The 24788-nt window shown below is 41.2% G+C and overlaps 1 protein-coding gene across 1 annotated transcript; it reads left to right on the top strand.

Annotated features, from left to right (window-relative positions):
- Positions 1-501: 501 nt before the first annotated feature.
- LOC123747553 (techylectin-5B-like) lies at positions 502-20348 on the top strand. Its single transcript, XM_069311577.1, has 2 exons — positions 502-1153; positions 19452-20348. The coding sequence occupies exons 1-2, from the start codon at positions 537-539 to the stop codon at positions 19615-19617; spliced, it is 783 nt and encodes a 260-aa protein (XP_069167678.1). The 5' UTR covers positions 502-536; the 3' UTR covers positions 19618-20348.
- Positions 20349-24788: the final 4440 nt, after the last annotated feature.

Here is a 24788-nt window from a genome sequence, read left to right as displayed (position 1 = left end):
GTTTGCAGTCAACTGGAGTTGGGGTGAAGAGCCTGCAAGAGTATTCCATTGGCTGACGCCTTCGGTGAATTTAGGATCAGAATCCCAATGGAGTCTCTTAAGTGCTCTGGTAAGATCTCACAAATTCACTTATATCACTGGTCTAGGATATGAATGCAATGTAAGTTGCCTTGCCTATACCTATACCACAGAGTCTGAAGTCTGTATGCTTGGAGGCTACCCTGATCCAACCTCGCACAGTGATTGCAGTAGGTTATGTGCCCAACATTGGCGGGTTGGGGTCAGTCTCGTTGTGGCTCCCCTCAGTGAAATTGTTGGAAGGTGACTGGCCAAGTTCCTAAATTTCTGACTGGTGAGTCATAAGTGATTTAGTGTCAGCCTTCATGCTAGATTGATTAAAGCACTAGGTCGACCCAGATGGCCTCCGTCATCTGACCAGTGTCAGGTATCACATCTAGTATAATAGAGGAACTATACTTGATAACTTTTAAGAATAAGTATTTATTAATCTCATATATTTCAGATTTATCAAGTGGATGATGGGTAAGCCACTGTGGATGCTGGTGGTAGTAAACACATGGAGTATGTTATTGTTGGTGGCGGCAGAGGACACCATTGTTAATTCGTACCTGACAGAGCCTTTGTGGCTAGGGCTTGGCTTCCAAAATCGTAATTGCCGTGAACTGCAAGATCACGGCCACAAAACCAGTGGTGTTTACACCATTTATCCGTACGACTGCTGCCCAAAACGTCCTGTCCGTGTCTATTGTGATATGGACTCTAATGGGGGAGGATTGACTGTAATTCAGCGTCGAGAAGATATACTCCCGCGGGAAGAATTCTACCGCACATGGATGGAATACGCCTTGGGCTTTGGTAATCTCTCTGGCGAGTTTTGGCTTGGACTCGACCACATTCACGCCCTCACTGATCAGACACTCAACCAAATACACTTTGACCTGGCAGACTTTGACAATGCCATCCGATGGGCACAGTACCAATTCTTTTATGTCCATGACCGGAGTGCCTCTTATAAAGTTGAGGTTAATGGGTATACTGGAGATGCTGGTGATAGCTTCAGTGGTGTCAATGGCCAGAGATTTACTACCAAGGATAAGGATCTTGACACTTACGCAAAGAACTGTGCTATAAGGTAAGAGCACTAAAATATTGTACATCTATGTGCTTGTATTTGAATGAAGAGAAACTGGAAGTGGTTAATATGTTCTGATGTTGACCAACATTCCTACATGTTTTATTATTAATTTATTTTGAGAGTGCAATATTTGCAAAGAAGAATTCATAATCCCCAAGAACTCTTAGAGCTCCAAAGCTTTATAATTAGATTTTTTTTTAATATTTAAAGCACAGCTGTATATAAGGTTACACAACATCAGTTAAAACGTGGTAACAATTGGTATCAATTAGGGTGGTATCAATTAGTGGACAATTAGGGTGCCTTGTGTTCCAAATACATTTTGAACAAAATTGCTCACACACACAACATTGTATATCCGAATTAAAGAAATGCTGTTATGTTGCCAGTTCACAAAGTATTTACAAAAACGCTAAAATTAAAGTATACTTTATGGAAAATGACGTTTCATCTGTTAGAGCTTTATTATGTTGATATATTTTTCATAACAAATATATACAAAGTTAAAACTCTAGCTGGAATGCGCAGGTGTACAACCATAAAATTATGGTTGTAATTTGAACAACCATGTAGTGGTGGTTCAAATTACATGAAAACATGAATTACATGAACATGAAATTACAAATAACTGGACCAGTAGAAATTAAAAATAGAGATGCACGTGTGTTGTTTGGAGAATAGATTGGGCAAGTGATTCAAATTTAATGGAAAGATTCAGGGTCAAAAAGTTGGTACATCACCAGATCGTATATACTGTACTATAAAGTTTATCGAGACGGTTTGGCCATATTCATGAAACAATTGATAGACTGGTGAAGAAAGGATAGATTGAAAAGTTGGGCAGACAAGGTGAGAGTGAAAGAGTAGCTACATGAATCTCTAACTGCTAAAAGTACTGACTTGTCTGCACGTGTTAAATATATCATACCATAGTTACCGTACAGTACTTGTGTTTGGTCTATACACTAGTGGTTATACCCCTTTTTGAGTCTTACCTTGACATCGCTAATTATCCCATCTGTGTATATGTTGTATGACAAATGTGACTTCACGCACACAAATTACTGGTTGCATATTTAACGTGCACGATATGCACTACTTCCTACAGAGATGGGGGGGTCTTCGTGTCTCGGGGTGCAGGATGGTTAGGGTTGGGTTCTTGGCTCCTGGTTGCGGGTTGGGGTGGGGGTAGATCTGTTCGGCTTCCCCTTGGGGCCCCGCCCCTTCAGGGGGCCTCCTCGGCAGGGGCTGGGCGGGATGAGTGTGTTTTGTTTCTGTTGAGGCTGGTCCTGTGCTTGTGTGCTTGTTCTCCCCGTTACCTTCGGGTTTGATTTGGTGTGAGTGTGTGTGGGCATGTTTTCCTTTCCTGGCTCCTGCGTGGGCTTCTGGTTGGTTAAGTGTGTTTTGTCTTGCACGCGCCCCGTGTGTTGGGGTAGCGAGCGTGTTGGTGTACTCACATAATTGTGCTTGCAGGGGTTGAGCTTTGGCTCTATGGTCCCGCCTCTCAACTGTCAATCAACTGGTGTACAGATTCCTGAGCCTACTGGGCTCTATCGTATCTACATTTGAAACTGTGTATGGAGTCAGCCTCCACCACATCACTTCCTAGTGCATTCCATTTACTAACTACTCTGACACTGAAAAAGTTCTTTCTAATGTCTCTGTGGCTCAATTGGGTACTCAGCTTCCACCTGTGTCCCCTTGTTAGCATCCCGCCAGTGTTGAATAGTTCATCCTTGTTTACCCGGTCGATTCCCCTGAGGATTTTGTAGGTTGTGATCATGTCCCCCCTTACTCTTCTGTCTTCCAGTGTCGTAAGGTGCATTTCCCGCAGCCTTTCCTCATAACTCATGCCTCTTAGTTCTGGGACTAGTCTAGTAGCATACCATTGGACTTTTTCCAGCTTCGTCTTGTGCTTGACAAGGTACGGGCTCCATGCTGGGGCCGCATACTCCAGGATTGGTCTTACATATGTGGTGTACAAGATTCTGAATGAATCCTTACACAGGTTCCTGAACGCCGTTCTGATGTTAGCCAGCCTCGCATATGCCGCTGTTACGACCCTGGGTTCTTTAGTGGAAACCAGAGGTCAAAATTGAGTTATTAAACTTAACTATAGTATAGCTGAACGCAACCCTATGCGTCATTGTCTGTATCTTCCCTGCCAGACGTAAGACTATTATTGTTTCTCAAAGAGCATTTAAAGACTGAGCTGGGGGTTGATTATTAAATAATAACATAGGAACCAACTTTGCTTACTAATACTTTCTAATCATTTGTAAAGTAAACCTGAGTAAACTTCGTATAGGGCTGCAGTACGATTAGTTGAGCAGTCTGCCGGCAGCTGTGGGGAAGGAGGTGAGACTCCATCTTTTTCTGAGCTGGCGTGGTGTACCTCCTACCCTTCCTCTTCGTTTCCTTATTTCTGTGTCTTGTTCAAGATAAGTATATTGAGCACATTATTATGCATGTCTGGCATACTCATGTTCTATGTGTAGAGTAGCTTATTTTGTGTGTAGTAGGTGTTTTTAGGGTTTATATTACTAGTTATTCTAATGGAGGTCCAATTGGAACCACGTGGTCCCCTACCCTAAGCTGACTCTAACTTCAAGTTATTCAGTAGTAGAGCTTTACCCTAGCTTGTGTTCAGAGTAAAACCTTGTATCCTGTTTATGTGGACCAAGGCTTTTAACGTAAGGTAGTTTGGTAAAGTTATTATTATTATTGTTGTTGGTGTGAATGTATATGGGGGGCTGTTAAGGGGTTAATAAATAAGTACCTTAGAACAGAGTATCCCTTCTTCCTGTGTGGGAGTGCATTGATCAACCCTTAGACTGACATATATGGTCTAGTAGCAAGTTATTATTACTGTGGATAGTTTATTTTGGGGGCCGGGCCTTTTAGCTCTCTCATATTTGATAACTCTGTCTTCTAACTACCCTTACTCCTTAGTAGTACCAATTCCCCATAGAAGCCCACCACCATTTATATTATAACAAGTGGCTGGCCAGTCCGGGAGGAACATTATAAGTGTAAAAAATTAGATTCTTGAGTGCCAAAACTAAAATTTTTTGTTTTCCGCAGAACGACTGTGTGCTAGCCTAGGGTCCAGCTCATCTAGCAAAGGACATTCTTGCACTGACTGGACACCCAGCTGGATCCCTTCACGATTAAGGTTAGTGTGTCCTTGTGTTAGAGGCCGTGCAAATTTTTTTTTTTTTTTCCAATTTTTATTTTTTAATTTTTTCTTTGGCTGGGAGCTAAAATTATTAGTGATGTCATCTGAAATGCAGAGACTGGCAAGGGAGCCTTCAGTGGTAGAGATAAAGAAACTTACCAAGTCTAATTTAATATTGTTAGGCAAGGAATTTGACCTAGAATTAAATGACGCGGATAAAAAGTGGACTTTGGTGAATGAAATATTACAACATTGAAGAACTATTGGCAAGTGATACACCTTTATGCCAGCCTAGCCAAGCAGAAAGTGCAACTCATAGGGATAGAGAATTAGCTCTAGAGTTAGCAAAAATAAAATTAGAGGAGCAAAGACTCAAAACCGAGGAGGTTAGAATTAGAGCGAATGCCACTGGACCTCCACCTGCCGGGGATTCAAACCCCAGGCATTATGAGAAAAAGCATAATTTGCCTGAATTTTCCGAGTCGGACCCTGAAAGGTTTTTCAACCATTTTCAGAGATTGGCCATGTCCATGAACTGGCCAAAGGAAGAGTGGGTGAAAATCCTACAGGGAAGACTTAGGGGTAAATCACAAGATATTTTTATAAACATGCCTGATGACGAGTGTTTTGAATATGATAAAGTCAGGGAACGTATTTTGCGGGCATATGAAATTACTCCTGAAGCTCACCGCCGAGCTTATTGCAACCTTAGGCCTACTCACAACCAACCGCTCAATGAATTTGCTAATGATCAAATTAGATTGTTTGATAAATGGATTCGCTCGGCTAAAGCCGAAACATACGAGGCACTCAAGACTACTATGTTAATTGAACAGTTTATAGATAGTATGCCAGACATTGTAGCTCAGTATATTAGAGGAAGGGTAGAGGTAAATTCTAAAATAAGGGATTTGGCCAAGTTGGCAGAAAACTACCAATTGGCGGGCAAAAAACCCAATAAAAATAATTGTACCCCACAGAGTAACAAAACTTATACCCACAGCCAGTCCAGACCAGCTCATTCTAACCCTTTAACTAATGCACCTTCTGTTTCAGACATAACTAACCCTGTTAAAGTGTCTAGCCCCACGGTACCTAAGGGTGAACCGAAGGGTAATTCTGTTAGTAATGTCTTTTGTCCCCGACGTTTTTGTGGTTACTGTAAACGTCCAAACCACACTATTAGCCATTGTTGGCAACTGTACCCGGAAAAAAGACCCAATGCTCTAGTTGTGACACAGGGCTTGAGGCCTTCGGAAGGGTTAGGGAGTAAGACCTCCAACCCACAGTGGTTGGACTTGCTTACCCCATTCTTATCGAAAGGGAGACTACTTTTGTCTGAGGGTTCTTCCTAGAAGGACGTGGTGATCTTCCAAGACACCGGTGCCATCCAGACTTTAATTTTAGAGAGTGCGTTGCAAGGTGCCAACACTCTCGACACTGGAGAGGTGGTACTGGTCAAGGGTGTCACTAGTGATACTCGAGCAGTACCCCTCCATAAGGTTACCCTGGAATCTGATTTCCACAAGGGATTTTGTACAGTTGGAGTCACTTCATACCTACCTTTCCCTAATGTTGATGTAATAGTTGGTAATGATTTAGCAGGGAATAAGGTAGGGTACTCCAGACTGCCTATTATGTTGCCTACCCCTAAGGTTTGCCTGGATCCACCTGCGGCAGAGGATAATGTTGTGTACCCTGCGTGCGCGGTGACCAGGTCTATGGGACTTAAATGTAAGGGCAGCCCTGTGCTTGCCAAGGTGGTAAATCCCGAGGACACAAGGAATTTTCCGAGTGGTGAAAACCAAGTGGACCTCGCGGACACATTCATGGCCCGACTCGATGACATGGCCGAGGACATTGTGGAGAGCCTGCCACTGCCATCTACCGAGAGTAGTGGGGAGGTGGAGGAGAACACTGTTGAGCCTCGGCCAATGGCCTCTGACCAAGGCCTAGATGCCTCCTTGAGTGAGTTACAGAAAGCTGACCCCACTCTTGCAGATTGTCATGAGACAGCCGTCTCTATGGAGGAAATTGTAGACACAGCAACTGGGTACTACTACAATGATCGGATTTTGATGAGAAAATGGAGACCACAGAGTGCTCCCTTGTCAAATGAGTGGGAGGTAGTCCACCAGGTTATGTTGCCGACCTGCTATAGAGAAAGAGTTTTGGCAGCTGCTCATGATGATCCTATGGGGGGACATCAAGGTATTAATATTACGTATCACAAAATTTTAAAGTATTTTTTCTGGCCCAAGCTCAAAAGCGATGTTGCAAAATTTTGTAATGCGTGTATTGTTTGTCAACTGGTTGGGAAACCAAACCAGACTCCACCTAAAGCTCCTCTAAGGCCTATTGTTGTGCCAGAGGAACCATTTGCTCATGTGGTAATGGACTGTGTTGGACCATTACCTAGAACTAAGTCTGGTAATATTTACCTAATCACGATGATGTGTATCACTACTCGTTACCCCGAGGCTTTTGCTCTAAGGAACATCCGAGCAAAAACTGTTGTTGCTCATATGTTGCAATTTTTTTCCACTTTTGGACTGCCTCGGGTCGTGCAAACTGACAATGGTACTAACTTTAAGTCTGATATTTTTGAGCAATTTTGTAAGGACTGTGGAATAACTCATAAGGTTTCCAGCCCATACCATCCACAAAGTCAGGTGGTAATTGAACGTTTCCATCTAACTCTGAAGCAGATGTTGAAGACATCGTGCGAGAGTTCCCACACCTTCGGGGATGATAATTTACCGTATGTTTTGTTTGCGGCTAGAGAGGGATTACAAAGTTCACTGGGTTGTTCTCCTTTTGGGTTAGTCTTTGGCCATAAAGTTCGTGGACCCTTGCAAATGTTACAGGAGAATCTGTTAGGGAACGTAGCGTTAACCGAAGGTTCGGCTTTCTTTGCGCAACACCACCAGAGACTCAAGGACTGTAAGGCGGCTGCACTAAAGTATCTTGGGAAGGCCCAAGAAAAGATGCAAGACCGAAACGATGCTACGGCTAAGTTACGGGTATTTCAGCCTGGCGACCCTGTCCTGGTATTAAAGCCTCGACTAGGGAACACTATGTCCCACAAGTACAAAGGCCCCTACATTGTGACAGAAAAGACTGGGGACCTCACGTACAAAGTGAGGCACTCTGACAAACTTAACCAGGTAATGCTCGTACATGTAAATCGGCTGAAGAAGTTCCAGGGCCCCAGGCCCATTGCAATAAGCAATGTTTCCATTTCCAGTGAGGGAGGGAATAATTGTTCTGGGGACCCAACTAATCTCATTCTCAATAATTCTAGTTCTGTGAATGCTGTAGAGGAGGGACTGTCCCATTTGCAGATGGCCCAAAGTGAAGAGGTGCAGTCGTTGTTTGATGAATTCTCCAGTCTGTTCGGGGAGGTCCCGACCCAGACTGATGCCATTTGCCATGATGTCAAGTTGACGGACTACACCCCCATTCGCCTTCAACCCTATCGGATGAGTCCAGAAAAGAAGGCCATCGTACGGAAGGAGGTCGACTTCTTGCTCCAGCACGGCCTCATCCGGCCGAGCCAGGGCTCTTGGTGCTCGCCCTGCCTTTTGGTCCCCAAACCAGACGGCTCCTGGCGATTATGCACCGACTATCGGCAGCTCAACAAGGTGACCATTGTGGATGCCTATCCGCTGCCCCTCCTCGAGGACTGCATCGACGAGCTGGGAAACGCCAAGTACGTCTCGAAATTTGACCTCTCGAGGGGATATTATCAAATCCCACTCACTGAACGTGCTAAACAACTAACTGTGGTCGTGACACCCGAGGGTGTTTTTGAGTATAATGTGTTACCGTTCGGCTTGCGTAATGCCCCTGCCACGTTCCAGAGACTCATGAACTCTCTGCTCGCTAAGGTGCCAAATTATTGGGCGTATTTAGATGATATCGTGCTCTTTGACAGTAATTGGGCTGACCACATAGCTAGGTTACGCCAGTTGTTCGCAATCTTGGAAAAGGCAAATCTTACCTTAAATGCTATAAAGTGTCATTTTGGCCAAGGCACAGTGACGTACCTCGGTTATGAAGTGGGCCAAGGAAAAGCATTACCTCGGCAAGATAAAATCAGTGCCATTCTGGAGTATCCAGTGCTAAAGTCTAAAAAGGACTTTCAAAGATTTATCGGTATGTGTGCGTACTATCGACGTTTTTGTCAGAACTTTTCCAGTGTTGCCACTCCTCTCACAGTCTTGTTACGGAAGGCCGTTAAATTTAAGTGGTCATCAGACTGTGCAGAGGCATTTAAAAATTTGAAATTGATCTTAGCTTCCACCCCAGTGCTTGCTAGTCCAAGGTTCGACCGACCCTTTAAAATTCATGTTGACGCGTCTGACTTGGGTACTGGTGCAGTGTTGTTGCAAACTGGGGATGATCAGGTGGAACACCCAGTATATTATTACTCTGTGAAATTTGACAAGGCGCAATGCAATTATTCAGTGGTAGAAAAAGAGGCGTTGGCGCTAGTGTTAACATGTAAAAAGTTCGAAGTTTACCTCACAGGTAATATAGTGGAAGTGTACACGGACCATAAGCCACTAGTCTTCCTGACTCAGATGAAGGGTAAGAATAAACGCATCCTCAGGTGGGCATTGTACCTACAGGACTTCAATCTTTCCATTACCCACCTACCGGGCCGAATCAACGTGATGGCCGACGCTTTGTCCAGGTTGCCGGAATAACATTCATCTAGGCCACAGGAAGCCATTTACCAACTGTCATGCTTTAGTTATTTTTTTTAGGTTCTCCTGTGACATTAAATATTCCGTGTCCAATTTATTTACTTCCCTGTTTTTTTGTTTTTTTTTTCTTTCAGAGAACTTCTTTGTATTTTTCTTGCAGAGAAATTGTTGTTTTTGATTGTTTTTTTTTTTTTGTCATATATTTTTTTTCTTTTCATTCTCTGTATACTCTTACAAAAAAATATGACTACTACTCTAGTAGTCACATTTTTTTTTCTCTGAAGGGGGAGGAGTGTTACGACCTGGGTTCTTTAGTGGAAACCAGAGGTCAAAAATGAGTTATTAAACTTAACTATAGTATAGCTGAACGCAACCCTATGCATCATTGTCTGTATCTTCCCTGCCAGACGTAAGACTATTATTGTTTCTCAAAGAGCATTTAAAGACTGAGCTGGGGGTTGATTATTAAATAATAACATAGGCACCAACTTTGCTTACTAATACTTTCTAATCATTTGTAAAGTAAACCTGAGTAAACTTCGTATAGGGCTGCAGTACGATTAGTTGAGCAGTCTGCCGGCAGCTGTGGGGAAGGAAGTGAGACTCCATCTTTTTCTGAGCTGGCGTGGTGTACCTCCTACCCTTCCTCTTCGTTTCCTTATTTCTGTGTCTTGTTCAAGATAAGTATATTGAGCACATTATTATGCATGTCTGACATACTCATGTTCTATGTGTAGAGTAGCTTATTTTGTGTGTAGTAGGTTTTTTAGGGTTTATATTACTAGTTATTCTAAAGGGGGTCCCATTGGAACCACGTGGTCCCCTACCCTAAGCTGACTCTAACTTCAAGTTATTCAGTAGTAGAGCTTTACCCTAGCTTGTGTTCAGTGTAAAACCTTGTATCCTGTTTATGTGGACCAAGGCTTTTAACGTAAGGTAGTGTGGTAAAGTTATTATTATTATTGTTATTGGTGTGAATGTATATGGGGGGCTGTTAAGGGGTTAATAAATAAGTACCTTAGAACAGAGTATCCCTTCTTCCTGTGTGGGAGTGCATTGATCAACCCTTAGACTGACATATATGGTCTAGTAGCAAGTTATTATTACTGTGGATAGTTTATTTTGGGGGCCGGGCCTTTTAGCTCTCCCATATTTGATAACTCTGTCTTCTAACTACCCTTACCCCTTAGTAGTACCAATTCCCCATAGAAGCCCACCACCATTTATATTATAACAGCCGCAGACGTTATTCTCTTTATGTGGGCTTCAGGAGACACGTTTGGTGTGATATCAACTCCTAGATCTTTCTCTCTGCCTGTTTCATTAAGTACTTCATCTCCTATTCTGTATCCTGTGTCTGGCCTCCTGTTTCCACTGCCTAGTTTCATTACTTTGCATTTACTCGGGTTGAACTTCAACAGCCATTTGTTGGACCATTCACTCAGTCTATCTAGGTCATCTTGTAGCCTCATACTCTCATCCTTTGTTTCAATCCTCCTCATAATTTTTGCATCGTCGGCAAACATTGAGAGGAACGAATCTATACCCTCTGGGAGATCATTTACATATACCAGAAACAGTATAGGTCCTAGGACTGACCCCTGCGGGACTCCACTTGTAACGTCTCGCCAATCTGAGACCTCACCCCTCACACAGACTCGTTGTCTCCTGTTGCTTAGGTACTCCTCTATCCACCGGAGTACCTTCCCTTTCACTCCAGCCTGCATCTCCAACTTTCGCACTAGCCTCTTGTGTGGCACTGTATCAAAGGCTTTCTGACAATCCAAAAATATGCAGTCTGCCCACCCTTCTCTTTCTTGCCTTATTTTTGTTGCCTGGTCGTAGAATTCAAGTAACCCTGTGAGGCAGGACCTTTCATCCCTGAACCCATGTTGATGCTGTGTTACAAAGTTCCTTCGCTCCAGATGCTCCACTAGTTTTTTTCGCACAATCTTCTCCATCAGCTTGCATGGTATGCAGGTTAGGGACACTGGCCTGTAGTTCAGTGCCTCCTGTCTATCTCCTTTCTTGCATATTGGGACTACGTTAGCTGCTTTCCAAATATCTGGCAGTTCTCCTGTTGCCAGTGATTTGTTATACACTATGGAGAGTGGTAGGCACAGTTCTCTTGCTCCTTCCTTTAGAACCTAAGGGGAGATTCCATCTGGGCCTATAGCCTTTGTCACATCCAACTCTAGTAAACACTTCCTTACTTCCCCGTTGGTAATCTCAAAGTCTTCCAGTGGTTCCTGGTTAGCTATTCCCTCTATTGAGTGTGGTTGTGTGGTTGTGGGTTGTGTGTGTTGTTGTTCCCTGTTTTTGTAACATAGGTTGTGTGTGTGCTTCTTTATTTTGTAATGTACATATTTTATTCTTTGTAAAGTTTTATGCTACTTATGTTACGTAAGTTTATTGCTCCTTTGTATGTGGCGCCTGCCTTTTGTGCACTGTTATTTTCCTCTGTGTGTGAGGGTTTGGGGTGCCCGTGTTAGTATTATGTTTAGCATCCCTTTATGTTATAGGGGTGGTTGTCTTTATGTTCTTTTTAGTTATTATTACTTATGCCTTTTCTATGTTGTGTCTTGTTTGTTTTCTGTGTCATATGTTATGTCACATGCTGTTTGTAGTTTTGTAATGCTTGCATATTGTACGCTTTCCTGTGCCTCCTTGTATATACATTATGTATGTTTCTTGTTTTTTGTTGTATTGTTTCATATGTTGACACGATTGTTGTATCATTATGTTGTTCTTTACTTGTTGCCTGTTTTGTACTTTGTTTTTTTTTATAAATAAAAAAAATCCTACAAAGACACTTTAAGCAACATTTAACTAAACTCCACACTATTGTTACGACCCTGGGTTCTCCAGTGGAAACCAGAGGTCAAAATTGAGCTATTAAACTTCCTAAGTAGTACAGTTGGCGCATTTCGAATGGAAATTGTTTGTATCTTCCCTGCCAGACGTAAGACTATTATTGTTTCTCAAAGAGCATTTAAAGACTGAGCTGGGGGTTGATTATTAAATAATAACATAGGCACCAACTTTGCTTACTAATACTTTCTAATCATTCATAAAGTAACAATACGTTGCATAGGGGAAGATCTTTAATGTGCTTAGCTGCACGATCAATTAGGCTCCTCCCGGCACCACGATGAGGGAGGCAGCTGGTGACGAGCTCTCTCTTCTCTGTGGCTGGTGTCGTGTGGTTAAGACCTACTCTGGGGCTGTATCCCTACTCTCCTTCCTTCTCCTCTTACTTATTTCCCTTACCTGAAGTTCCTGTATCCTTAAGCTAAGTACGGGGCATTCGTAAGTGTGCCTACTCTGGTAGTAACGATTGGTGAGACCTGGGGATAGTATTTTGCCAGTGTTTGGGTACCCTTAAGTGTTGTGTTTTGTATTAGGGTCCCACGTGGTTTCACTACCCTAAGCTGCATCCAGCCTCAGTGCTTATACAGTAGTACTTTATCCTAGCTTGTTATTAGTGTAAACCTTGTATCCTGCCTACGTGGACCAAGGCTTTTAACGTAAGATAGTGTGGTAAAGTTATTGTTATTATTGTTATTGGTGTGAGTGTATATGGGGGGTTGTTAAGGGGTTAATAAATAAGTACATGAATTACAGAGTATCTCTTCTTCCAAGGTGGGAGCGCAGTGATCAACCCTTAGACTAACATATATGGTCTTGTAGCAAGTTATTACTACTGTGGATAGTTTATTTTGGGGGCCGGGCCTTTTAGCTCTCCCATATTTGATACTCTTTGTCTTCTAACTACCTTTACCCCTTAATAGTACCAGTACCCCATAGAAGCCCCACGCATATCAGTTGTAACAAGTGGTTGGCCAGTCCGGGAGGAACATTATAAGTGTAAAAAATTAGATTCTTGAGTGCCAAAATTAAAATTTTTTATTTCCGCAGAACGGTTGTGTGCTAGCCTAGGGTCCAGCTCATCTAGCAAAGGACATTCTTGCACTGACTGGACACCCAGCTGGATCCCTTCACGATTAAGGTTAGTGTGGCCTTGTGTTAGGGGCCGTGCAAATTTTTGTTTTTTTTCCAATTTTTATTTTTTAATTTTTTCTTTGGCTGGGAGCTAAAATTATTAGTGATGTCTTCTGAAATGCAGAACCTGGCAAGGGAGCCTTCAGTGGTAGAGATAAAGAAACTTAAAAAGTCTAATTTAGTATTGTTAGGCCAGGAATTTGGCCTAGAATTAAATGTCGCAGATAAAAAGTGGACTTTGGTGAATGAAATATTACAACATTGTATTGATGAACAACTATTGGCAAGTGATACACCTTTATGCCAGCCTAGCCAAGCAGAAAGTGCAACTCATAGGGAAAGTGAATTAGCTTTAGAGTTAGCAAAAATAAAATTAGAGGAGCAAAAACTCAAAACCGAGGAGGCTAGAATTAGAGCGAATGCCACTGGACCTCCACCTGCCGGGGATTCAAACCCCAGGCATTATGAGAAAAAGCATAATTTGCCTGAATTTTCCGAGTCTGACCCTGAAAGGTTTTTCAACCATTTTCAGAGAGTGGCCAGGTCCATGAACTGGCCAAAGGAAGAGTGGGTGAAAATCCTACAGGGAAGACTTAGGGGTAAAGCACAAGATATTTTTATAAACATGCCTGACGACGAGTGTTTCGAATATGATAAAGTCAGGGAATGTATTTTGCGGGCATATGAAATTACTCCTGAAGCTCACCGCCAAGTTTATCGTAACCTTAGGCCTACTCACAACCAACCGCTCACTGAATTTGTGAATGATCAAATTCGATTGTTTGATAGATGGATTCGCTCGGCGAAAGCCGAAACATACGAGGCTCTCAGGAACTTAATTTTAATGGAGCATTTTATAAATATGATGCCAGAGAATGTTTCACAGTATATTAGAGGAAGAATAGAGTTAAATTCTAAAATAGGGGATTTGGCCAAGTTGGCAGAAAACTACCAATTGGCGGGCAAAAGGCCCAATAAAAATAATTATACCCCACAGAGTAGCAAACCTTATACCCACAGCCAGTCCAGACCAGCTCATTCTAACCCTTTAACTAATGCACCTTCTGTTTCAGACATAACTAACCCTGTTAAAGTGTCTAGCCCAACGGCACCTAAAGGTGAACCGAAGGGTAATTCTGTTAGTAATGTCTCTTCTCCCCGACGTTTTTGTGGTCACTGTAATCGTCCAAACCACACTATTAGCCGTTGTTGGCAACTGCACCCTGAAAAAAGACCCAATGCTCTAGTTGTGACACAGGGCTTGAGGCCTTCGGAAGGGTTAGGGAGTAAGACCTCCAACCCACAGTGGTTGGACTTGCTTACCCCATTCTTATCGAAAGGGAGACTACTTTTGTCTGAGGGTTCTTCCTAGAAGGACGTGGTGATCTTCCGAGACACCGGTGCCATCCAGACTTTAATTTTAGAGAGTGCGTTGCAAGGTGCCAACACTCTCGACACTGGAGAGGTGGTACTGGTCAAGGGTGTCACTAGTGATACTCGAGCAGTACCCCTCCATAAGGTTACCCTGGAATCAGATTTCCACAAGGGATTTTGTACAGTTGGAGTCACTTCATACCTACCTCTCCCTAATGTTGATGTAATAGTTGGTAATGATTTAGCAGGGGATAAGGTAGGGGACTCCAGACTGCCTATTATGTTGCCTACCCCTAAGGTTTGCCTGGATCCACCCGCCGCAGAGGATAATGTTGGGTACCCTGCGTGCGCGGTGACCAGGTCTATGGGACTTAAATGTAAGGGCAGCCCTGTGCTTGCCAAGGTGGTAAATCCCGAGGTCACGAGGAGCTTTCCGAGTGGTGAAAGCCAAGTGGACCTCGCGGACACATTCATGGCCCGACTCGATGACGTGGCCGAGGACATTGTGGAGAGCCTGCCACCGCCATCTACCGAGAGTAGTGGGGAGGTGGAGAACACTGTTGAGCCTCGGCCAATGGCATCTGACCAAGGCCTAGATGCCTCCTTGAGTGAGTTACAGAAAGCTGACCCCACTCTTGCAGATTGTCATGAAACAGCCGTCTCTATGGGGGAAATTGTAGACGTAGCAACTGGGTACTACTACAATGATCGGATTTTGATGAGAAAATGGAGACCACAGAGTGCTCCCTTGTCAAATGAGTGGGAGGTAGTCCACCAGGTTATGTTGCCGACCTGCTATAGAGAAAGAGTTTTGGCAGCTGCTCATGATGATCCTATGGGGGGACATCAAGGTATTAATATTACATATAACAAAATTTTAAAGTATTTTTTCTGGCCCAAGCTGAAAAGCGATGTGGCAAAATTTTGTAATGCGTGTATTGTTTGTCAACTGGTTGGGAAACCAAACCAGACTCCACCTAAAGCTCCTCTAAGGCCTATTGTCGTGCCGGAAGAACCATTTTCTCATGTGGTAATGGACTGTGTTGGACCATTACCTAGAACTAAGTCTGGTAATATTTACCTAATCACGATGATGTGTATCACTACTCGTTACCCAGAGGCTTTTGCTGTAAGGAACATCCGAGCAAAAACTGTTGTTGCTCGTATGTTGCAATTTTTTTCCACTTTTGGACTGCCTCGGGTCGTGCAAACTGACAATGGTACTAATTTTAAGTCTGATGTTTTCGAGCAATTTTGTAAGGAACATGGAATAACTCATAAGGTTTCCAGCCCATACCATCCACAGAGTCAGGGGGTAATTGAACGTTTCCATCTAACTCTGAAGCAGATGTTGAAGACATCGTGCGAGAGTTCCCACACCTTCTGGGATGAGAATTTACCGTATGTTTTGTTTGCGGCTAGAGAGGGATTACAAAGTTCATTGGGCTGTTCTCCTTTTGAGTTAGTCTTTGGCCATAAAGTTCGTGGACCCTTGCAAATGTTACAGGAGAATCTGTTAGGGAACGTAACGTTATCCGAAGGTTCGGCTTTCTTTGCGCAACACCACCAGAGACTCAAGGACTGCAAGGCGGCTGCATTAAAGTATCTTGGCAAGGCCCAAGAAAAGATGAAAGAACGTAACGATGCTAAATCTAAGTTACGGGTATTTCAGCCTGGCGACCCTGTCCTGGTGTTAAAGCCTCGACTAGGGAACACTATGTCCCACAAGTACGAAGGCCCCTACATTGTGACAGAAAAGACTGGGGACCTCACGTACAAAGTGAGGCACTCTGACAAACGTAACCAGGTAATGCTCATACATGTAAATCGACTGAAGAAGTTCCAGGGCCCCAGGCCCATTGCACTAACCAATGTTTCCATTTCCAGTGAGAGAGGGGATGATTGCTCTGGGGACCCAACTAATCTCATTTTCAATAATTCTAGTTCTGTGAATGCTTTGGAGGAACTGTCCCATTTGCAGATGGCCCAACGTGAAGAGGTGCAGTCGTTGGTTGCTGAATTCTCCAGTCTGTTCGGGGATGTCCCGACCCAGACTGATGCCATTTGCCATGATGTCGAGTTGACGGACTACACTCCCATTCGCCTTCAACCCTATCGGATGAGTCCAGAAAAGAAGGCCATCGTATGGAAGGAGGTCGACTTCTTGCTCCAGCACGGCCTCATCCGGCCGAGCCAGGGCTCTTGGTGCTCGCCCTGCCTTTTGGTCCCCAAACCAGATGGCTCCTGGCGATTATGCACCGACTATCGGCAGCTCAACAAGGTGACCATTGTGGATGCCTATCCGCTGCCCCTCCTCGAGGACTGCATTGACGAGTTGGGAAATGCCAAGTACGTTTCGAAATTCGACCTCTCGAGGGGGTATTATCAAATCCCACTCACTGAACGTGCTAAACAGCTCACCGCGTTTGTGACACCCGAGGGTGTTTTTGAGTATCAAGTGTTACCGTTCGGCTTGCGTAATGCCCCTGCCACGTTCCAGAGACTCATGAACTCTCTACTCGCTAAGGTGCCAAATTGTCGGGCGTATTTAGATGATATCGTGCTGTTTGACAGTAATTGGGCTGACCACATAGCTAGGTTACGCCAGTTGTTTGCCATTTTGAAAAGGGCAAATCTTACCTTAAATGCTAAAAAGTGTCATTTTGGCCAAGGCACAGTGACGTACCTCGGTTATGAAGTGGGCCAAGGAAAAGTGTTACCTCGGCAAGCTAAAATCAATGCCATTCTGGAGTATCCAGTACTAAAGTCTAAAAAGGACGTTCAAAGATTTATCGGTATGTGTGCGTACTATCGACGTTTTTGTCAGAACTTTTCCAGTGTTGCCACTCCTCTCACAGACTTGTTGCGGAAAGCCGTTAAATTTAAGTGGTCATCAGACTGTGCAGAGGCATTTAAAAATTTGAAATTGATCTTAGCTTCCGCCCCAGTGCTTGCTAGTCCAAGGTTCGACCAACCATTTAAAATTCATGTTGACGCGTCTGACTCGGGTGCTGGTGCAGTGTTGTTGCAAACTGGGGATGATCAGGTGGAACACCCAGTATATTATTACTCTGTGAAATTCGACAAGGCGCAACGCAATTATTCAGTGGTAGAAAAAGAGGCGTTGGCGCTAGTGTTAACATGTAAAAAGTTCGAAGTTTACCTCACAGGTAATATAGTGGAAGTGTACACGGACCATAACCCACTAGTCTTCCTGACTCAGATGAAGGGTAAGAATAAACGCATCCTCAGGTGGGCGTTGTACCTACAGGACTTCAATCTTTCCATTACCCACCTACCGGGCAGACTCAACGTGATAGCCGACGCTCTGTCCCGGTTGCCTGAATAACATTCATCTGAGCCACGGAAAGCCATTTACCAACCGTCATGCTTTAGTTAATTTTTTTTAGGTTCTCCTGTGACATTAAATATTCCATGTCCAATTTATTTACTTCCCTGTTCTTTTAATTTTTTTGTGTATGTTTTTTTTTTCTTTCAGAGAACTCCTTTGTATTTTTTTTGCAGAGAAATTGCTTTTGATTGATTTTTTGTTTTTGTCATGTTTTTCTTTTTGTTCTCTGTATACTCTTACAAAAAAAAATATGACTACTATTCTAGTAGTCACATTTTTTTTTTCTCTGAAGGGGGGAGGAGTGTTACGACCCTGGGTTCTCCAGTGGAAACCAGAGGTCAAAATTGAGCTATTAAACTTCCTAAGTAGTACAGTTGGCGCATTTCGAATGGAAATTGTTTGTATCTTCCCTGCCAGACGTAAGACTATTATTGTTTCTCAAAGAGCATTTAAAGACTGAGCTGGGGGTTGATTATTAAATAATAACATAGGCACCAACTTTGCTTACTAATACTTTCTAATCATTCATAAAGTAACAATACGTTGCATAGGGGAAGATCTTTAATGTGCTTAGCTGCACGATCAATTAGGCTCCTCCCGGCACCACGATGAGGGAGGCAGCTGGTGACGAGCTCGCTCTTCTCTGTGGCTGGTGTCGTGTGGTTAAGACCTACTCTGGGGCTGTATCCCTACTCTCCTTCCTTCTCCTCTTACTTATTTCCCTTACCTGAAGTTCCTGTATCCTTAAGCTAAGTACGGGGCATTCGTAAGTGTGCCTACTCTGGTAGTAACGATTGGTGAGACCTGGGGATAGTATTTTGCCAGTGTTTGGGTACCCCTAAGTGTTGTGTTTTGTATTAGGGTCCCACGTGGTTTCACTACCCTAAGCTGCATCCAGCCTCAGTGCTTATCCAGTAGTACTTTACCCTAGCTTGTTATTAGTGTAAACCTTGTACCCTGCCTACGTGGACCAAGGCTTTTAACGTAAGATAGTGTGGTAAAGTTATTATTATTATTGTTATTGGTGTGAGTGTATATGGGGGGTTGTTAAGGGGTTAATAAATAAGTACATGAATTACAGAGTATCTCTTCTTCCAAGGTGGGAGCGCAGTGATCAACCCTTAGACTAACATATATGGTCTTGTAGCAAGTTATTACTACTGTGGATAGTTTATTTTGGGGGCCGGGCCTTTTAGCTCTCCCATATTTGATACTCTTTGTCTTCTAACTACCTTTACCCCTTAATAGTACCAGTACCCCATAGAAGCCCCACGCATATCAGTTGTAACAACTATCAAAACTCATCAGCATTGTTCATCACATTTCTGTACACCATGGTCTATGTTTCACCATAGATGATCAACATGAAAACTGTCAATAACACAAAGTTCAATATAAAGCATATCAATAACTAAAATTATTATGCAGTTACTTTAACTACAGTACTACTTTATCCTCTAAGTAAATATTGATAACGATCAATACCTCTCCAAATAATTACCTCAGAAATGTTGCCTAACAAACTCCAATAACAATACAGTACATGGTGTTAAACTTCTTACTGCAATATAAGAACAAAAATTTTGTTTAAATAATGAATGTTCCATATAAAATAGCTGTAAAATCTATTGTAAGTTGATATAATGGAATGTTGTTAAGATTATCATTTTATTTCAGTTTCCTGGGCGCTTGGTGGTACGCGAGCTGTCATCACTCAAACCTAAATGGCAAATATCACAAAGGTAACCACACCTCTGATGCCGACGGTGTCAACTGGCATGCTTTTCGAGGTCATCACTACTCCCTCAAGAGAACCGAGATGAAGATCAGACCAGCATACTAAGGTCTTGTAAAGCATTATAAAAAGTGAAACTGATTACAGACAATACAGAAAATTATTACTTATACAATGTGAAAAACAAAATAACCTGTTGTATTACAAATACTCTTACAGTATTCTGTACTCTTACAATACATCTATTGAATGATCTCTGGGGATACATCCCTAGATTATGGTTTTAAATGAAACTGTTTTGTATGTTTTGAGGAATGTTTTGTATGCCATTCTGTATTCAATTATTAGTTTACAGATTTTTAACAGTGTAGTCGGTACATAACAAAAGTACATCTGGTGAAATTTTAAAAATATAAGTTCATATTTTGATAAATATCAAACTATGGTGTTTATTTCTTCATGCTTCACTAAGGGCAAATTGTGTCTTTCATACAAACTCTCGCCAGATGTACTAATCTATATCCTGAGTAGGAATAATGGATAAAAAACAAAATTCATATAATTTCACACAACTTTACTAATAAAATATTAGGACAGTAATGAGGTTATATGGAATAATAAATTTTTTTTATTCACTATCTTTCATGAAACTGTTGAAATCAAATTGTCCATTATAGATTGTTAACCTGAAGTGAGAACTAAAATGTTCCCAGACTGAGAACACTCCTTGTTTCTCATGAATTGTTCAGTCAGTTAAATTTCTGCATCCAAATTAATTTGATCAAACTTTATTAGTGGCTATGGCTGTAAAATTTTGTATGAATAAAATTAAATGATGATTTCTTTTTGAATTAGAGGCCTGCACACACGGGAATAACAGATCATGTGGTCCATAAATTAAAACTTAAGGCTTAGTTCCCTTAACCTACAAGCATCAATCACTTTGTGATGATGTCCCATATGGTCCTTGTCAATGTATCAAATACTAGGGGAATATTTTCTTAGGCAGAATTTTCCTGAGAGCCACCATATCTCTAGTGACCGTGACAGGATGCTTGCTCCCGAGCATTTTTCTAACAGAGTTTTGAACTAGAGTAATGTCTTGGCATTTACGGCTTCGGCAAGTAAATGAGCAAGCAAGCGTCGCAGAGGTTCCATGGGTTTATAATCCAATGGGTGAAAAAGCATCTCCTGTTTTCTGCCTTACATTGTGGATGGAATATAATGTATTTAGTATCAGAGGGATGGAACATGACAAGGGGCCACAAGTAAAGTGACCTAGACATGTGATCAAAGCCAGCTGAGGGTGATGGTGGGAGGCCAGTTCCATTATCTGTCTTGAAAGTTAATGTAACAAAGCACAAAATATCTCTGAGAATTCCTGCACCATATGGACATAGCAAAAAGGTGGACACCAAGAGCTGTAATCATTCCCCACACACTAAATATAAATCGCACACATTGGAACACCACCACCACACCCCTCGCCTGCAGGGTAAGCAGACTTTGATCACATGTCTAGTAACATTCTACTTGTTCCTTCACACTAATACTATACACTGTACCCCATCGACAATGTAAGACAGAAAACATGAGTTATTTTTTTACCATATTCATATAATATATATATATATATATATATATATATATATATATATATATATATATATATATATATATATATATATATATATATATATATATATATATATATAATATATATATATATATATATATATATATATATATATATATATATATATATATATATATATATATATATATATATATATATTGGTGTATACTGGCAGCAGGTTTTCTTTCAAACATGTTTCATTGAATATGACCGCATATTCTGTATTTATTATTTTCTGGTTTAGGGCTTCTATCCCTCTAACTATTTTCTTAGCATCAGGGCTTAATTGGAATAGGAGTTCTCCAAAACTCATTTTCGTACTTTTAAGGTGAAGAAAAGAAGTGATTTACTATAGAGTGTATTACACTTATTTGTATAATTTGCACGACGTTTCGAACCTCCATGGTTCATTCTCAAGTGAACAGATCTTACAATACTAGTTGATTTTGTACCCGCATTAGGTCAGGTGATAATACAATGAAGGTGAAAAACATGGGGGGATACATAAGGGATAAACGTAGGGGCTGCAGAAGGCTTATTGGCCCATACGAGGCATCTCCTATCTAAACACAAAGATTAATCCAGTGTAATTGGCCTGTTATGTTGGACATTGTCTTCTGTGTTGGCATCGATATGTTCTTGTCTTGTCCTTACTAAGACAAGGTAAGTAAGAGTAAGGACAAGACAAGAACATATCGATGCCAACACAGAAGACAATGTCCAACATAACAGGCCAATTACACTGGATTAATCTTTGTGTTTAGATAGGAGATGCCTCGTATGGGCCAATAAGCCTTCTGCAGCCCCTACGTTTATCCCTTATGTATCCCCCCATGTTTTTCACCTTCATTGTATTATCACCTGACCTAATGCGGGTATAAAATCAACTAGTATTGTAAGATCTGTTCACTTGAGAATGAACCATGGAGGTTCGAAACGTCGTGCAAATTATACAAATAAGTGTAATACACTCTATAGTAAATCACTTCTTTTCTTCACCTTAAAAGTACGAAAATGAGTTTTGGAGAACTCCTATTCCAATTAAGCCCTGATGCTAAGAAAATAGTTAGAGGGATAGAAGCCCTAAACCAGAAAATAATAAATACAGAATATGCGGTCATATTCAATGAAATATATATATATATATATATATATATATATATATATATATATATATATATATATATATATATATATATATATATATATATATATATATATATATATATATATATATATATATATATATATATATATATATATATATATATATATATATATATATAACTGAAAACTCACACCCCAGAAGTGACTCGAACCCATACTCCCAGGAGCAACGCAACCGGTAACTACAGGACGCCTTAATCCGCTTGACCATCACGACCAGACATAAGGAAGTGATAGCCGAAGCTATTTGAACCACTTCCCTGCCGGCACTCTGATGTTAATCTTGGGCATTGCGTTTTATCAAATCACCTCATTCTTTGGGGCACACCTGAGGAACACAAATGCAAACAAGCCAGAATGGTTCCCAGGACTATATGCGACTGAAAACTCACATCCCAGAAGTGACTCGAACCCATACTCCCAAGAGCAACGCAACGTCTGGTCGTGATGGTCAAGTGGATTAAGACGTCCTGTAGTTACCAGTTGCGTTGCTCTTGGCAGTATGGGTTCAAGTAACTTCTGGGGTGTGAGTTTTCAGTCGCATATAGTCCTGGGGACCATTCAGGCTTGTTTGCATTTATGTTCCTCACGTGTGCCCCAAAGAATGAGGTGATTTGATAAAATGCTATGCCCAAGATTACCATCCGAGTGCCGGCAGGGAAGTGGTTCAAATAGCTTTGACTATCACTTCCTTATGCCCGGTTGTGATGGTCAAGCGGATTAAGGCGTCCTGTAGTTACCAGTTGCGTTGCTCCTGGGAGTATGGGTTCGAGTCACTTCTGGGGTCTAAGTTTTCAGTTGCATATAGTCCTGTATATATGATTATATAAATATAAATATATATATATATATAAATATATATATATATATATATATATATATATAAATATATATATATATATATATATATATATATATATATATATATATATGTCGTACCTAGTAGCCAGAACTCACTTCTCAGCCTACTATTCAAGGCCCGATTTGCCTAATAAGCAAAATTTTCCTGAATTAATATATTTACTATAATTTTTTTCTTATGAAATGATAAAGCAACCCTTTTCTCTATGTATGAGGTCAATTTTTTTTTATTGGAGTTAAAATTAACGTAGATATATGACCGAACCTAACCAACCCTACCTAACCTAACCTAACCTATATTTATAAGTAAGATTAGGTTAGGTAGCCAAAAAAAGCTAGGTTAGGTTAGGTTAGGTAGGTTAGGTAGACGAAAAAACATTAATTCATGAAAACTTGGCTTATTAGGCAAATCGGGCCTTGAATAGTAGGCTGAGAAGTGAGTTCTGGCTATTAGGTACGACATATATATATATATATATATATATATATATGTAATAGCCAGAACTCACTTCTTGGCCTACTATGCAGGACCCTCATCGCAGTAGGCCAAGTTTGCAGGGCTCTTGAATATTAAGACTAGTAGACGATGATGTCTATCTATTTAGCCTATTAAGCATGATATATATATATATATATATATATATATATATATATATATATATATATATATATATATATATATATATATATATATATATATATATATATATATATATATATATATATATATATATATATATATATATATATATATATATATATATGCAGAATAACCACATATGAAAAATAGAAAATGCTTAACGCGTTTTCGGCTAATTCGCCTTCATCAGAGCAAAGTAGAATGAGGATAAGATTGCTGATCAGACCTTTATATCCGCCTGGGCAGATCACCTGACCACCAAAAATAAGTGGAGGAAAGGAATTATAAGAAAGAAGGTAATTGCAGAAGGCCTATTGGCCCATACAAGGCAGCTCCTATTAATATCTCCAAGTGCCATACGTGTTTAAATGATTGCTATATTGTTTTGACGTGCTATATTGAGGCTTAAATAGGGATCCAACTTGTACATACCGGGGCTCACATTAAGGCTGTTGTTACAATGTTTGATCAGAGCAGACTCGATCACGTTTCGTTCAACAAAATCCTTACTTTTAACAATACATTTTGCCCCTGTGAAGTCGATAGAATGATTACATAAACTGGAATGTAAATACAATGCACTGGATTGCTGGGCTGTACGAATAGCGTATGAATGCTGTTTTAAACGTGAGGAAAGAGTTTTACCTGTCTGGCCGATGTAAACACATGCACACTCATTACAAGGGATGGAATACACACAACCTGCTACAGACGAGGGCGAGTTCTTAATTAACATGGACTTAACTGTATTATCATTTTTGAACACTAGATTAATATTAAGGTTCTTCAGGGCTGGGGCAAGATTTACTAGACCCTCAGAATATGGTAATACCAACGAATTTTTCAGTTCTGGTTTCGACTTAGTAGTCTGTTTGTAGAAAGTCCTTTTTGCTTGACCAAACGCAAGATCCAAGATCGATTTTGGGTATTTTAACTTCTTCCCAATTTCAAATATATTTGCTATTTCTTCATCGA

The sequence above is a fragment of the Procambarus clarkii genome, chromosome 70, assembly GCF_040958095.1.
Source record: "Procambarus clarkii isolate CNS0578487 chromosome 70, FALCON_Pclarkii_2.0, whole genome shotgun sequence".
Taxonomy (NCBI): Eukaryota; Metazoa; Arthropoda; class Malacostraca; order Decapoda; family Cambaridae; genus Procambarus; species Procambarus clarkii.
The sequence above is the reverse complement of the archived record's forward strand: the minus strand, read 5'-3'. Positions and strand labels throughout refer to the sequence as shown.